Source organism: Hemiscyllium ocellatum, chromosome 24, assembly GCF_020745735.1.
Source record: "Hemiscyllium ocellatum isolate sHemOce1 chromosome 24, sHemOce1.pat.X.cur, whole genome shotgun sequence".
NCBI lineage: Eukaryota > Metazoa > Chordata > Chondrichthyes > Orectolobiformes > Hemiscylliidae > Hemiscyllium > Hemiscyllium ocellatum.
Window position 1 is genome coordinate 39,840,653 of NC_083424.1, and position 17,842 is coordinate 39,858,494.

The following is a 17,842-nucleotide window of genomic DNA, read 5'->3' on the forward strand; positions in this document are numbered from 1 at the left end:
CTTTTGAATATTACTTGTTATTGGATTATTTTCAAAGTAAACTATTTTTATTATAATAAATTATCCAGTTCATATATTTAATGTAGCATGGGAGATTATTTGAATAATAGTAACAGCTCAGTGATTTAAGTGAGCTATGTCATGAAAAACGATTCATAAAAACAGTCTTTGTGATGTGAGAGACATTTGACTCAATCAGTTTACCTGCAGATTAGGTTCTGTGGAACAGTATTTACTTCAACCAATAGTTACTAGTTTCTAGAGATTTTAACCAGTAGTCACTAGCAACATATGAGCAGGAGAAGGCCCCTTTAGCCACTGGAATCTGACCCATCACTCATTTAGATTGTGGCTCTCTGTATCATAATTCAATTTACTGGCATTGCTTACATACCCCATTTTTCCTTACCTAACCAAAAACTACCAATCACAGTTCTAAAATTTCTAACTGCTCCCAAAGCTCAACAGCTTTTTGCAGGAGAGCACACCTTCTGTGTGAAGAAATACTTTCTGACCACACCCATGAATGGCTGAGCTCTAATTTTAATTGCACTCAGTTAGCCCATCTAGATATGTTATGACACACCTCCACAAGCGCTTCTGGCCTAGCACTGCAATACAAGACCCCTAGCTTTGATGTCAATGTTATGCTCCTTTATTATGGACATCCAAAATGCCAAAATATTTGGATGTTTTTGATCATGAGGGCTGATCTGCTGTCAAGTCATTCTGAATCTGTGGGCGGCACAGTGGCTCAGTGGTTCGCACTGCTGTCTCACAGCACCAGGGTCCTGGGTTCAAATCCCACCTCTCTGTATGGGGTTTGCACATTCTACCTGTGTCTGCGTGGGTTTCCTCCCACAATCCAAAGATGTGCAGGCTAGGTGAATGCTAAATTGCCCAGTGTTAGGTGTGTTAGTCAGGGATAAATATAGGGTAGGGGAATGGGTTTGGGTGGGTTTCTCTTTGGATGGGTGGTATGGGCCTGTTTCCACACTGTAGAGAATCTAATCTAATCATAATTTTCAGTCCTAAATGTGTAAATTCCTTAATTGTTATTTTTCTCTATCTTGTAACTCTTTATCCAATCAAATCTCTTAATTATCTTAAACACCTCAATAGTGGGTTTAGAAAAGTTAGTTGGTACATATATTACTGTAAAGTATCTGAGGAAAAATACAGGTGAGCTGAGAGCACAGAGAGGCACATGGAAGAATGATGTAGCTGTCATGGAGACATGGTTGAAAGATGGGCAGGATTCCACTTCAGCATTCCTGGTTCTTGGGTATGCAGACAAGAAAGAGAAGGTTTAGAAAAGGAGGGGTTTTTTGCAATATTAATGAAGGAATCAATTATAGCAGTGAAGGCGGGGTGGGGGGGATGATATCTTGAAATGATCATCAAATGAGGCCCTACGGATAGAACTAAAGAAACACAAAAGGGGGGGAAATGTGGTGCTCGGTGTGTTTAGCTGCTAGACAGTCAGGGAGAGGTAGAGGTTCAAACATGTAATCAAATTTCAGAGAAGTGTAAGAATAGTAGTAGTGGTGAAGGATTTTACTATGCAAGTACTAACTAGGATAGCTTCATCTGCAAGTTAGGGAGGGAGATGAAGAAGATTTAATTGTAGAGGTTATAACCAAGAAATTCATGGATGACACAAAAATTGGTAGTATGCTAAGTAGTGAGGAGGATAGCTGTAACCTGCAGAAGGATATCAATGGACTGGTCCAGTGGACAGAGCAATAGGAAGGCAACTCCCCATATGCCGCCTTAACCACCTTGTCTATTTGCCCTGCAACCTTCAAGAAGCTAAGGACATGTACACAAAATCCCTCTGATTCCCTCTACATCCTTGGGTCCTATCATCCAACATATCTCTCTTGACTTGCTAATTAGTCATCCCAAAGTGCAACACTTAACACTTTTCAGGATTAAATTCAATTTACCACTGTTCAATCCATCTGACCAATCCATCTATATCTTCCAGTCATCATTAGGGCACAACAAGAGTCCTGAGTTTTTTTTTGTATTGAGACTGCAGCAGAGGTTTACCAGGATGCTGCCTGGGCTGGAGATTTGAGCTTTGAGGAAATATTGCACAGGCTGGAAATGGTTTCCTTGAAACTGTGAAGATTGTGAAGGGACCTGCTAGAGGTATAAAAGATTATGAGGGATATGGATGAGTGGGCACCTTTTCTGTTAGTAAAGGAGCCAATAACCAGAGGCAGATGTTTAAGATAGGAGGTAAAAGGCTAAGAAGGAGTTGAGAAGAAGTATTTTCATCCAGAAGGTGCTCGGTGTCTAGAACTCACAATAGCTGGTTAAGTCAGATTTTTTTTCGAGCATTTACAATGTTCATTTGATGTGTGATAGCCTCCAGAGCTATGGACCATGGCTTGAAATTGGGATTAGTGTAGTTAGATCTTTGTTGACCAGCACAAACACAACAGACCAAATGGCCTCCTCCATGGTGTAAATTTTTGAATCTAATTGCATCATCCCATAATCGTCTATTTTCAAGGCAATATAAGCCTAGTCTTTGAATAAGTGCAAGAACTGTTGGTCTGAGATTTGTGACCTATGGACCAAGTTGAAGACTGTAGGATGTCAAAATTAGAAAGTGGAATGTGATTTTTTAAAAAAGAAATCCTGATCAGAGATGCTATTGATCTGAATTATTCATAATGATAAAAACACCTCTTGATTTGTGATTGCCATATCAAGTGCAATAAGCAATAGGCCCTGCTCAAAGTTTGATCAATGCCTTTAACATTTGGTAATTGTTGAACTACATAATGTACCTCCTTTTAGAAAATAACATTAATGTATCATTAAATAACAGTATTCATCTTTAATAAAACATTCTCGGATTTTTAACAGGTAAAAATTAATTTGCTAAAAGTTAAACCAAGCAAAGAGGATAATGCCCAAAGCTTGATCAATGTAGTTGGTTTAATAAAGGTCTTAAAAGATAGAAAGGTTGAAAAGGAATTCAAAATGGGCCGAATGGCTTCTTTTTCCACTGAAGGGATTCTATTTTTCTATAAAAGTTTAACACTTACAAATGTTTTGTGAACTTCATACCTTCAAAAAAAACTGTGCTTATTAGAGTGCCTTCCATGATCTCTGGAGTGCTAGCTTTCCAGTCAACTAAGTACTTTCCAATGTATTAAATGCTGTAATGTAAGAAATGTGGTAACCAATTTGTCCAGATAATCAGTTTTAATGGTTGCAGTAATTTTGCATTAAATAAGCAAAGTTACTGTGGAGAACTGGCAATGCTTGAATCATGTCATGGGATCTTTTATGTTATGTGAGAACTGAAAGGAATGGGTTAATCTTGTCATCAAAAGACAGCAACTCTGGCAGTATAACACTCATTCAATATCATTGAAGTTTCAGGGAATATTTTGTGTTTAGTGTTCTCGAATAGGACATGAGTTCTGAACATTCTGGCTCAGGGGCAGGAATGCGAACATTCAGATATGAGGGAGGATGAGTGATGATCATTCAGGAAGATGTTCGAGGTCTGATATTTTAACTGACAATCTTTTAAACCAATACAACTTTATCAGGTTCTCCCTTTATGAATTTGCAAATCAGAGTACTTAGTTTGCAACTGAAATTAAAACAGAAATTAAATCACCTACAGATGTTGTTCCAGAAAAAAAATTAATTGAACTATAATGACATTAGCTCATTGTGCAATTACTTTAATCTTTAGAAGCTTGTGTTACAATTAAAACTTCCAACAATTTACTGCATAAATTGGACAAGGGTGTTCAAAATCACAAAATGTTGCAATAGCTGAGCATGGGGAAGCCTTCTTTTGGTGCAATGATAGTATCCCTACCTCGAGATGGAGAAGCTTACGTTCAAGTCCCACAAACTCTAGTGGTGTGTAATTAAATTTCTGAACAAGTTGATTAGAAAAATAGGTTAATTGTACTTCAAGCTGAACATGATTTTGGAGAATTTCTGTTGTTCCACCTGTTATAAATTCTGAACTGAAGCTAAGGTCGAGTGCCTGTGACGATTAATGTCTTCAAAGTAATTTTAAAAGGACTGTTGCTCACTGCTTTTCCGTGGAGGTTTCTGTCCACAAATCATGCTGGGGCAAATGACAAACCAGCAGTTATAGGTAGAGTCTTGTTGAAGCATTGATCTTGTCTGTTGGCTGAGAGATGACAAGAGATCCATGATGCTTCTTTTTATGAAGATCTACTGAACCACAAACTAATGAAAAGATGGTGAGGCCACCATTGTGCTTTCCTCTAAAATCAAGACCCATGAGGAACATTTTGCCTACTGAAAGCTGCTAGCCAATAAGAGGCCAATTGCTGTTCTGCACTATTGTGGAGGCTGCGGCTGCTGCCAGAGGGACAGTCTCTGTGGTCCCAGGATTGTGGAGAAACTCAGGCCACAGGTAATTAATGTCAGGGGGATGGTTTCATGGTGGAAGAGGGCATGGGGAGATCGATAGCATGAGTAGGTGTTGTAGTTCTCAGTAGGCTCATCCACTTCCCAATGGTGACCTTCTCAGTCAGTCACTGTGTGCCTTTGAGAAGGCCACACACAGATCATAAAATCCCTATGGTGTGGAAGCAAACCATGCAACCCATCAAGTCTACACCAACCCTTCAAACAGCTTCGCACCCAGACCCACACCCCCTTCCCCAGCCCCTATTCTATCCCTGTATTTCCTGTGGCTAATCCATCTAGCCAGCACCTCCATGGACACTATGGGCTATTAAGCATAGCCAATCCACCTAACCTGCACATGTTTGGACAGTGGGAGGAAACCTGATCATCTGGCAAAGGTCCACACAGATACAGAGAGAATGTGCAAACTCCACACAGACAGTCAGCCAAGGGTGGAATCAAACATGGGTCCCTGATGCTGTGAGGCAGCAGTGTTAACCACTGAGCCACTATGTTGCCCTCATTTCAGTTTCAGCTGCTGAGCACACTGCATGATGACAGGCCCACTGTAGCTGGGTTTATCCGAGAGATAGGGGGAATGTGATGTTTAAGTGGTTATTAATTGGCCATTTAATGGCCTCACTTGGTAGCTGGGTGTGAAGTTCAACCATGAGCCTTCCCAATCACCACTTAACACTGGCAGAGGTTGGATGGCAGTGGGGTTCAGGTGCACCATTATCCCTCCTAATTAATTGCCCTTCCTGCCTCCAACCTTGCCAGCTGAGAAACCAGAAGATTCCACTCTTTATTTTTATTGTCCAGGCATGGGATTTTTGTTCACAAGGTTTGAATCATATTGTTATTGGGCTTAATATTTGCCTTGATTGGAAGTGGAGCAAAAGGGAAAAAAAGGATCTTTTGTAAACAAACCTGGTGAACAAGAGTTCTTTCAATGTCACTGGGTCAAAATCCCGAATCTTCCTCCTGCATTGTGGATCTGCCGACACCAAATGGACTTCAAAAAGACAGCTCACCACCACCTTCTCAAAGGCAACAACAGTTGGTCAATAACTGCTGTGTCAGTCAGCAATGCCTACATCCCATGAATGAATCAAAATTCATTCCAGTGTTGAAGAAGAAACAGTTTAAATGGACATCAATCCAATGGTCTCTTTGAAAGAATGAGAAATCCAGTTTTTTGTAAAGGAAGATATAATTATGTTTTATATTATTATAATTATAAACTTTGGGTTTTAAACACCATTTTTCACAGATAAGTGATTAATTCTTTGAAAGTCAGAATCAAGAAAGTGCTTAATTTGTGCCATTTGGTATTTTATGGCTGTTCTTGAAGGTATGAACTGAGAGTTCTTAATTACCTTTGTATCAAAAAAAATTTAAACTGTGAAATCCATTTTCTCTGGATATTATTCCAATTCCACTGTTTGCTTTGAAAGTGTTTGATAATGGATTATAATAAAGCATTATTATTTGGAAGATTAGGTTTTAAAGCAGCGATAGAATAGATTTTGGTTCAAGTTCTGTGACAGTGACAACTTGTGATTTTTAGATCGAAAAAAGATTTGGAGCAGTAAACTAAGTACGTAATTTTCTCAGTCAGATGCCTTGGTATGTTTATGAAGTGGAGTTTTACAACGATAGAAGAAAAGATGGTCAGAGACCAGGATCAGATTTTACCTAAGCAGAGCAATTTCACATCAGAAGGTGGGCAGGTTAATTGGTTGGAATATTGCGTGCAATTCTGGTCTCCTTCCTATCGGAAAGGTGTTGTGAAACTTGAAAGAGTTCAGAAAAGATTTACAAGGATGTCGCCAGGGTTGGACGATTTGAGCTATAGGGAGAGGCTGAACAGGCTGGGGCTGTTTTCCCTGAAGCGTCAGAGGCTGAGGGGTGACCTTATAGAGGTTTACAAAATTATGAGGGGCATGGGTAGGATAAATAGACAAAGTCTTATCCCTGGGGTGGGGAAGTCCAGAATTAGAGGGCATAGGTTTAGGGTGAGAGGGGAAAGATATATAAGAGACCTAAGGGGCAACTTTTTCACGCAGAGGGTAGTACGTGTATGGAATGAGTTGCCAGAGGATGTGGTGGAGGCTGGTACAATTGCAACATTTAAGAGGCAATTTGATGGATATATGAATTGGAAGGGTTTGGAGGGATATGGGCCGGGTGCTGGCAGGTACGACTAGATTGGGTTGGGATGTCTGGTCGGCATGGACAGGTTGGACCGAAGGGTCTGTTTCCATGCTGTACATCTCTATGACTCTGTGACTAAGATTTTATGTTACTTGTGAGAATATTATGAGAATCAACATTTCAGGCATAAGCCCTTATGAAGGATTTATGCCTGAAACCTCAACTCTCCTGCTCTGCAGATGCTGCCTGACGTGCTGTCTTTTTCCAGCACCACACTCTTGACTCTGATCTCCACCATCTGTAATCCTCACGTTCTCCTCCCTGTGAGAATATTATAGAAGCCTTCAGGTTGGAGGAACTAAAATTATGACAGCTGAGGCTGTCAGGATTGAAAAATAAATCTAAGCCAACAATGCTGGAAAAAAGTCTCTGGGACATCAAAAGTGGAAAGAGTCAGTTGAGTAAGAAATCTTAAAGTTATGATAGGAAATGGGTACTTTATTGGATTTAAGTATCAGAAAAAGATATTGTTGGGAAAACGGTTGAATCATTGTTTCTGCTGTTTATGTTCAGGTCTTTCTAAATGGTTACATATGGGGTAATAAGAACATATTAACAGGAATAGACCATTCAGCCCATTGAACCAGATCTGGTTTTTAATGCAATCATGGCTGATCATGGTTTATACCTTAACCCATACTGTTCCCATAACCTGCAAAAGTGGAGGTGATTTTGTATTATTAGAGAAGGAGTAACTACTGCATAGATGATATCTTGGAAGAATTTTCAAATGAGGCTTTATGGTTAGAGTTTAGGAATAAAAAGGGGCAGTCACGTTGTTAGGAGTGTATCATAGACTCCCAAATAGTCAGTGGGCATTTGAGGAGCAGATACATAATCAATTCATTAACGTATATAAAAGTAATAATAGTTATTTATTAGGGAGAATGTGAGGACTGCAGATGCTGGAGATCAGAGCTGAAAGTGTGTTGCTGGAAAAGTGCAGCAGGTCAGGCAGCATTCCTGAAGAAGGGCTCATGCCCGCAACGTCGACTCTCCTGCTCCTTGGATGCTGCATGACCTGCTGCGCTTTTCTAGCAACACATTTTCAGCTCTTATTTATTAGGGATTTCAACTAACCCAACTAATTGGGATTTTCACAGCATAAAAGGTTTAGAGGGTGCTGATTCCATAAATAGGAGCATAGACAAGTTGGATAGAAATTAGCTGTTGCCTTTGTCAAAGGATCAAGAGCAAGGAGACACACTTATAAAGAGAAAGGCATTTAGAGGGGATTTTAGGAAAAATGTTTTCATCCAGAGGTCCACAATGCATTGCTGAAAATGTGTTGCTGGTTAAAGCACAGCAGGTCAGGCAGCATCCAAGGAACAGGAAATTCGACATTTCGGGCCAGAGCCCTTCATCAGCCCTGATGAAGGGCTCTGGCCTGAAATGTCGAATTTCCTGTTCCTTGGATGCTGCCTGACCTGCTGTGCTTTAACCAGCAACACATTTTCAGCTCTGATCTCCAGCATCTGCAGACCTCACTTTTTACTCGTTCACAATGCATTGCCTGGGATAATAATTCAGGCAGGTAATCTCGGGCAAAGTTAAAAAGTGCTTCAACATGCCCTTAAAATGTTATAACATTCAAAGCTTTGTGTCTAGTGCAGGAAAATGTGACTAGTGTGGATTGTAGTGTATTTTTTGGTAGTATGGATTCAACAGGCTGAAGGGCCTCTACTGTATGATTCTATGAACCTTTTATGTTATTGATAAGGTTCCAGAGATGTAGTAACCTTCAGCTCTATTAATTTCTCCAGTATAATCTGATTACTCCTAATAATTTCCTTCAACTCCTCATTCTCCCTTGTTACTTAGATCTCTAATTTTGATAGATGTCTTGTCCCTTCCTAGTGAAAACAAATACACAGTACTCATTTAACTTCTCCGCCAATTCTGTGTACCCTTTTTCTCCCTCGTGTAATAAACTCGTGTTTTGTTGTTAAAAACAAATCATGTGAATAAGTGCAGTGACTAATCACCATGGTAACCAAACTGCAAAAGTAAAACTTATGATCTGTGAAGCTAAGTTTGGTTCTGGGACTGATCAGTAATACAATCAGTTGGGATCATTGCAAGTGTCTGATAATAATTGGCAATAATATCAGTACACTAACACTGCAATTTTATTTTTGTTCACAAAATAACAGTGAAGCTAATGGCAGAAATACAATTTTAGGTGAGGGACAAATGCATAATTCAGTAATTATTGATTGTGTTATATACATCCTTTCTGAGATTTGGAAGATAGTGTTCTTCTTTCTGCTGTACTATTGAAATGCATTGAATGTTGTGAATGCTGCATTTGGCAGCTGGGCAGTAGATGTGAACTAAGCACCCAATAGAATACTGGATGCAAAATTCAGTTTACACTGCCTTCAGGAGATTGAAAGTATTGTGAGTTCTTCCAACATCATTCAGGCCATTGTATGAACGTATTCTCTGATCCACTGTATTTTGATGACTGTACTTCCATCATAAACAAAAAAAATCAGATTCCGGGCTGATAAGGATCTAGTGCATTAGCACAAGGATGGGAAATGCTTTATTTCTGAACACAGAAAGACAAGAAATAAGAACAGAGGTTGTAGAAATTGATTTATACAGCCCATTGATCCTGCCCTGCCATTCAACACGATTGTGACTGATGGAGCTGCAAACTGTTTGGTTGTGTGATCATGCATGAATGTTATAGAGTTATACAGAGTGGAAACAGACCCTTTGGTCCAACCAGCCCATGCCAACTATAATTCCAAACTAAACTAGTCCTGCCTGCCTGTGTTTGGCCCATATTCCATATCATTAACATAGTGAAAATTATCAACTTATATATCACAGAAGCAATATCAAATGTAATTTAACATGGAACGTTATAAGGAAAAATTGGGATTGTCAATGCCTGGCCAAAAAGCTACATTTTAAGCAGTAGTTTAAACACAGGAGAGTATGATCCATAACAAACACAGTGTTGAAGTGTCACTTCTTGATTTGTACAGATGTTTTCCATGTTGATATATTTATTACATATAAGCAATCTTTATCAATCAAAGAAAAGAAAAATCTTTGAACCTTATCTTCAAAACTACATTTTAATGCTTTGAAGTTACTCAATAACATGTAACAAATGCTGTGTTAGTGTGCTAACTCACAGCCATCAAATTAGTTAAACGGATAGTCTATAGCATGAAATTCTTTGCTAACGCCATCACTGGCCCTTGCATTATTCTGTAACATGGGGCTGTACTGACTCAGTACAGAGGAACCTCGATTATCCAAATTTCAGATTGTCTGGACAAGATCGTGAGATCCCGATGCTTGGCTAAACTGTGTTATCCAGCATTCAATTATCCGAATATCGATTATCCGAATGAAATACTCCCCTCCAGTGTCATTCGGATAATCGATGATCCTTTGTAAATCAGCAGCTACAATTTCAAGTACAGAGCAGAAATGGAGTGGCAGGTGGACTGTCAATGCCTGTTCACTTACCCATCTCTGCTGGGGATTTATGAGCAGCAGAATGGGTATTAGGTGACCCACCATTCTTGGATGAATTGAGCAGTCAGTTAATGGCATGTATAGGCCACTTAACATCTTCGTCACACAGCATTATGCAATATGGCAATAGCATTATATGGATATATCATTAGGGAGCATCGTATGGGGACTCCCATTTGTTCACCCAACCCGTGTTTTCTTTATCACAGTCCTCCTCACCCAACGTTTGGTGAGACCTGGTTGACTGGTGCCAATGAAGTGACCCCAATTTCCCTTTCAGTCCTGCCTCCTCTGTGGCTCCTTATGGGTACTCCTGGAGGTGTTACTGGGACCGTCTGTCATCCAGGAACTCTCAGAAACGAGACGACCTGCTACATGTGAGGGAGCAGAAACCACTACCTCAGGCATTTAACTTTTCTGTATTTCAAAAATATGCTTTATTCATAAAAATATCTTTGCATATATAGAGTCACAAATGAGTTTGGTTCTGTACAGTAGCCTATTAAGGAAACAAACTAACATTGGAGTTTGAATATCCAAACAAACTAAAGATATCTCTTACACATATATACCATGTTTACAAGCATTGAGGCACTAGGAGGGTCTAATAATTAAACAGACGACCCTTTACCTTCAGCAGAAAGACCTCAGATGATGGTCTTTCCCCACTGTACTTTGGCAGCAGCTGCCCCAAGTTTTAGTGTGAGCCTCAGCATATAGTCTTGGATCTGAGAAAGTGCCAGTCTGCAACACAAGGTTGAGGCCAACTCCTTGCTATGGAAGACCAACAACTTTTGGGCAGAGCAAAGATTGTCTTACACAGAGTTGATGGTCCTCTAGGCGCTTTCACTGTGTGTCTTGGTGTGCATCCTGGGTAACAGACTATAGAGCACAGAATCTGCATCATGGAGCTGCTTGGGATAAACCTCAACAAAAACCACTGCATCTTTCTCCAGACTTCCTTTGCAAAGGCACGTTCCAGAAAGAGATGCGTGTCTGACAACCATTAACTCTGTTTATGCCTTCTCAGCTGGAATGAAGGCTCATCCCTATCTATTCAGCTGAGAAACATCAATTTGGATGGAGGCAGAGGAATTGGAGGGGTTGAAAAGTTGCAGCCAGAATCTCTTGTGCCTAGAAATGTTTCAGACAAGTTCCTAGAAATGTCTGTCAACAATTCAGTTAACTTGATTTTTGATGCAGTTTTAATATTAAGCAGCAATAAGATTCATGTACACCTGTGTAGCAGAAACACATAAAGTTGCAATACAAATCTACTTACAAAACACTCAGTTCATGTCTTAACTGCCAAAATCATTACTTCCGTGCTTCTTCCTAATTGCATAGCTATTTTATGCTGACAATTTGTGATTAGTTAGTAAATGCAAAAAGAAGAACAACCAAAACAGATGATTCTTTTTCCCTTTCGTTAATTGTATGAATTTTTCATCTGATTTATTTTGTAGGAGAGAGAGTGAAATGCGGATCCCTAATGGTTGGCTGTGTCATCTGGCTCCTGAAATTATTCAACAACTTTCTCCCTCTACAGATGAAGACAAACTCCCATTCTCCAAGCAATCAGATGTATTTGCATTTGGGTTAGTTCACTGTTATCATAAAACAAGAACTGTATGTCTGGTGTAGAAAAAAAATAATACATTAAACAAAACATTACAGAGAGAGATAGGTATAAATTCTCAACATCCTATAACTTTAACTGTGGTAATGCTTTGATATTAATCAATTACTTATTGGGTTGCCAGTTACCCCTCCCACCATCAGGCTCATCAATGTTGTGGTTTTTGCTACAGTTTCTGAATCTCAGGTCTTAAGAGTCCATAAAATAGCTTCCAGAGGGTCTGTAAAATCACATGAAAGTGGTGTAAAGTAGGTCTAACTGTATGGATGGACAACTTGGGTGACTACTCATGCCACCATGCCAACAAGTCACCCCTTAGGACATATGAACACTTTCACATTATTCCTTTGAGCTCCAGAAAATCTCTACAGGCCCCAGTTTGAGAACTACGAGCAGAGATTCCACCCCTAATGACTAGTCTGTTACTGGGAGTTGGGGAAGCAACCCATTTGAAACTATGGATCCATGACAAGCAATTTTCACTATTATTATATTTTTTTTAATACTGAGCTGGGAAGATCTAAAAATGCATGTCTTTTATCATGAACTGTTTGTCCAAAGTCTGTTTCTAAAAAGTACATACAAAGCCATTTGTATTTGTCAATCACACAGTTTTCTGCTTTCCAGGTGTCATACCAAGTTCTCTTCTTCTTCAATAGCCTGTACAATTTCCCTTAAACTGTGTGACACCACTTTTGTTGATATACAATAATTGATATTGTTATAAAAGTCAGTCAAAAGTAACCACAAGCTAGTCCTAAACACAGAGTTGCTGTATGATTGAATGACTCTATGACAGAACATAAATATTTTTTGGGTAGGTTATTTTAAAAGGATTGGGTGAGATGATTAATGATTGCTATTTAAATGAGGTTGTGTTAAATATATTAAAATGGAATCTTTGTTCTTTGCCTATCCAATGATTACTCTTTGGCGCTTGTGAAATTTGCCAATACTCCACCAAAACAGATTAAAGAATGCGTACATAGGAAAGGACATGTTACAGCATGTCCTGATATCAGTGATCACTGTATGCATCATTTTAGGTACTACCACTGTGCAGACAGCATAAAGTGCAAGAAATTAAGTAAAGGGGTGAGACTAGAGTGAATGTTGTCCTCTTTGAAACAAATATTTTATATGATAAGCTTTTAATCTATAAAAATACTAAGAGTATACCAGTGCATTTAATGAGATTGATTGAACTAGACTTTTCTATGAGTTGTTTATTCCATACTTTAGCTGATTCAGCTTTTATTTTCTCATGATTTTCTATTATTAATGTGAGGTAAACTTTATAATTTGACTTTCAGTTGAAGCTCTTTATTTTAATAAACCCAAAATAAACTGAACATTTCCTAGCATGGTTTCAATGGCAGGTTTCAATATTATTCAAATACCCATAAAAAGCAATATAGCAATATTTATTAACACAATACGTAATGTATTAAAGTGATGAAGGTTGCAATAGAAATGATAAGTTTAAATTATAGTTCCGTCTCATATTCCAATGAAATTCAATCATTTCTGAGGAAGGGTCACTGGACCAGGCACTGTCGCCTCACAACATCAGGATCGATTCTAACCTTGAGTGTGTCTGTGTGGAGTTTGCACATTCTCTGCATGGGTTTCCTCTGGATGCTCAGGTTTCCTCCCACAGTCCCAAGATGTGCAGGTCAAGTGAGTTGGCCATTCTAAAGTGCCCATCGTGTTAGGTGCCTTAGTCAGAGGGGAATTGTTCTGGGTGGGTTACTTTTCAGCGGGTCGGTGTGGACTTGTTGAGCCGAAGGGCCTGTTTCCACTCTGTAGGGAATCTAATCTAAAAAAATTGCTGCCAGACCTGCTGAGCTTTTCTAGCAACTTCTGGTTTTGTTTTTGATTTACAGCATCCGCAGTTCTTTTGGTTTCTGTTACAGTTCTACATCAGTACGATTTTTTTGGAAACACTATACTAATGGGTTACATACATTTATTAATTTTTATGCCAGAACTATATGGTACGAGTTGCATGCACGTGAGTGGCCTTTCAAGAATCAGCCAACAGATGCGATAATATGGCAAGCTGGAAAAGGCATGAAGCCTAATCTAAGTCAAATTGGCGTGGGAAAGGAGATTTCGGTATGTAGAAATCAAATTATTGAATACCTTCAGTGCAAAGCAATTTTACCACATATCTCTAACTTACATGTAATTCGACAATGTCTTTTATAAATTGGTGCCAGTACATTAATACACTATATAGCTAACAGTAAAAGGTGGTGTTTCCCTTCTCATGTTCTTCACATGCTGAGTTTCCAACCTCAGCCAGGCTATCACGGGAAGGTATTGAAAAGAGCTAAGAAAATTGAATCTCCTCCATCCATTCTCCTTATTATTGATTCAAAACTACAACAGCAAAGCTTTAAAATAGGCCATCTCCCTCCCCACTTAGTTTATGGTTAGAGAACTAAACAAAAGAGAAAGATTAAACATATAGGCAATATTCAAAAACTGCAGGACACTTCTATTTTCTATTGAATGATTCTTATTTTATATGGTTTATATTTGAAAATAGTGCTGAGATGATCGATCTAATCAATCTGATGAAAAGGCATTACAGCATAAGCCTAACAATGAGTAAACTAGATACATCTAAAGAATCAGTGTTCATATCTGGATTAATACCATTCTTCCTCAGTGTTTGCTGGTTATAGCTGTATATAAAGTCAAAGGAGGATCTTTTTCCAAAGCTTGTTTTGTAGTTGTTAATTCATGCAGTCAATGTTTTCATTGAACCTAGATGCTGTTAAAGCAATGCTGCTTGATTCCAAGTTTACTCCTCCTCCATCTGCCCTCTCCGGATTGCAAACTTCTATCTCTTCCTTTCAATGTTCCCTGATGATTTAAGAGGCTCAAAAGTTGCAAGCACATTGATTTGATATGAGCAATTCCTTCTGATCTTCATGACTATCTTGCTATAACTGTGTTTTTGAGAACAGTTTGGTGAGCTTTCACACCCATAGTTCTTTTGGTAAAGCTTGTTATCACTGTGTAGTCTTTCCCATTCAGTGAGGCACTTTTTTAGATCAGGGATATATGGTAACCTCAAATAACCTTTACCTCTCTTTTATACAATGTCAGTTTTGTACAACTTGTTAAATACAATGAAAAATATTTCACAAACCAATGTCAATAATAATTTTATTACATTTATACCATTTGACAATGTAATTTTGTTTTCATGGTGTTGTTTATAAATCCAAATGTTGGACCTCCAGCAATGTCCTTACTGTATTGATATTAATTCATCTGCTTCTTGCTATAATTCCTATTATGGAAATTTAGCTATATTCCACTTTTAAAACCTATTATTCAATGTGTTAGCTTTCAGTCTGTGAGTAGGTGAAAATAAATAAATACATGGTGGAGCAAGTGATTTTTAAAAAAATAAATAGTGCACCTTTTACCTATTTCCAATTGATTCCAGGATATCTTGCTTTTATGCTGGGCCTATGAACAGGAAGAACGTCCCAGTTTCTCGAAAATCATGGAGCTACTTGAGAAACTTCCCAAGCGAAACCGCCGCCTCTCCCACCCTGGACATTTTTGGAAGTCAGCCGAATATGTTTCCCTTAGCTCCAATGTGTGAAAGTCCAGATACAAGTTGATGGATCTCAGATGCACTCTTGCATTTCATGCATTTCATTGCTTTACTGTTTCAAACGATTGGTGGGCAAACCAGATCAATCCTTCAAGGGCGCACAAGTTGGGAATCAGAAGCTGGAACCCCAAGTGAGTGTTTTAAACCTCAGTCATAGCCTAATAAAATCCTCTGGAGCAGTAGCAGGCACAATTTAGCACACTGTTTTGTTCACCACAACTCCATGATGAAGGCAGTAGAGTGTGGAAATAGTACTTGGTTTAGTTGAGTGGTTTGTTCTAACTTTGAGTTGAATATAAAGGCAGTCACTTGGAGAAAAGACAAACTGAGTACAAAACAAAAATTCTTATACATGAATTCAATGACATTTTTGCCAAAACCTAACTCTTGCATGATACTGTGACTGTTTTGTATCTACCTGCAAATGAGGAAAGTTCTAACTGCTCAGATGATTTATCAAAAGGATAACATTGCGTAAAGTGTGGAAACTTGATGTGACCACCTTGATTAGACGTGAAACAGAGTGCTGTTGTGACCCAGAAAAATGTGTGACCATGAGTAATGTCCTCTACTTTAGCACGGTGAATAAGATCACACCGTTTAAGTCATGTAATATCAAATTATTTATGTAAACAATTATATCAGAGTTTGGTAATACATGCAATCCTAATAATCAAAAGTTGCAACAAAATTGAACACTGGGCTCTTTGTTTGGTCTCTAATTTAAATCCTATTATAATTGGATCTGATGCCAAGGCAGCAGTTAAAAAAGATCACAGCAGATCCTGAGCATGAATCCAATAATGGGCTGGATGGTCTTATTGCTACCACTTCAATGGGGATTTTTTTTATCAGCAACTTTTGTGTCCATTTTGGTCTGTCACCTGTAATAGGATTATCCTGTGCTGAATCTTTTTTGTTGCCAATCTCTGGACAAAAATTTATAAACAAACATCTGATATTGGTCAGTGATACCTTTAACCACATTCTTTTGTATCCCAATAAATACAGTCTCATACCCCATCTTCTGCTGCTCCCTGGCAACTGTTGCCCCACCTAGTTCTGCACACACTCACTGCCAACTGATTGTGCCAACTGTTGCTCTGAAATAAACAAACTGTTTAAAATATCATTTCAATACAAACAAAACAATGCACAAACCTTTTCATATAGTTAAATAATATTTTAACCTTAAATCTTTACTACGGATACATAATTCATTCAGTATAATAGCAAATCATATTATTGTACTACATAGCATCTCAGGGCACAGGTCTGTCTTTAGTTCTGAGGCATTTTTGTGGAATTTTTCTCCATGCTTTTCCTTTTTAAAGCATCTTAATGTTTGAACTTTTTGCAGTTTAATTGATTCATATCATCTGAAAATTGAAACTTGGCTGAATAACTGACTGATACAAACTGTATCCTTGTGGCCCCAATACAGATCATGTGCAGGCAGATGGGAATTAGTTTAGAATGGCATCATGGTTGGAATAGACATGGTCAGCCAAAGGGCCTATTCCTGGGCTGATTGTTCAATGTTCATCTGTGTTTACTGATATTGTTAAATGTGGTCCACAAGTTTAAGTTGTAGTTCCATTCAAAAGTGGTATTATCCAGCACTGCAATCTTATTGATCCTTTCCCATGATAGAAGTTCACATTTATCTGTGAAGCCTGTGTGAATAAAGAGGGAATTTACATTTGTATAGCTTCTTATAATGTTCTCAGTACAGCACAAAATATACTATAATCAGTGGTTACTTTTGAAATAGAATTACAGAATTTGCAGACAGGGCACACAGCAAGTTCAAAATTAAAACAGCAAACTAAATGACCATTCGGTGTTGAGGGAGGGTCCTTGGCCTGCACACTAGGGGAATTCTTACTTTTCTTTGCAAAGTGTTGTGGGAGTTTTGTGTTCAGTTGAATAATTGCTTAGACGTAACTAAAGCCTTGATTGAACATCTCATCTGGAAGACAGACCTTTCAACAATGCTGCTTTCTAGTGTTATTTTAGATTATATTCTCTAACTGTAATAGGCATAAATCCACCACCTTTGATTCAGTGGCAGGAGTATTCAAAGAATTATTTTGGAAGTTTGTTGTAAACGGGAAGATGCACAGTCTGAATAGAGTGGTCAATTAGATAGTACTTTCAATAGATCTATCTACAGTAAGTCATTGCATAAAATAATATTGTACCAAACTGAATAGATATTTTTCCACTGTTTACAAGTTTAATTTCTAATTTTTGGCATAAAAACATATTCAAAAGTTATTTGGGTTTGTGCCAATGAAGGTATTGATCATAATATATTCACAAAAGTGAGTTGTGAACTCAGCTGACTCATCATGAGATAGTAAGTTTGGCCCACACATCCTCAGCTATACAGCACTTAGTCACTCAGGGCAATAGCT

General features: G+C 38.4%; 1 protein-coding gene across 1 annotated transcript in view; it reads left to right on the forward strand.

The window, feature by feature from the left end:
* Positions 1 to 15,410, forward strand: part of ksr2 (kinase suppressor of ras 2) — a 434,890-nt gene extending 419,480 nt beyond the window's left edge. Inside the window, exons 19-21 of the mRNA XM_060844153.1 lie at positions 11,610 to 11,741; positions 13,771 to 13,900; positions 15,249 to 15,410. Coding sequence (XP_060700136.1) covers positions 11,610 to 11,741; positions 13,771 to 13,900; positions 15,249 to 15,410 — 424 coding nt within the window. The remainder of the gene's footprint in view (positions 1 to 11,609; positions 11,742 to 13,770; positions 13,901 to 15,248) is intronic.
* Positions 15,411 to 17,842: the final 2,432 nt, after the last annotated feature.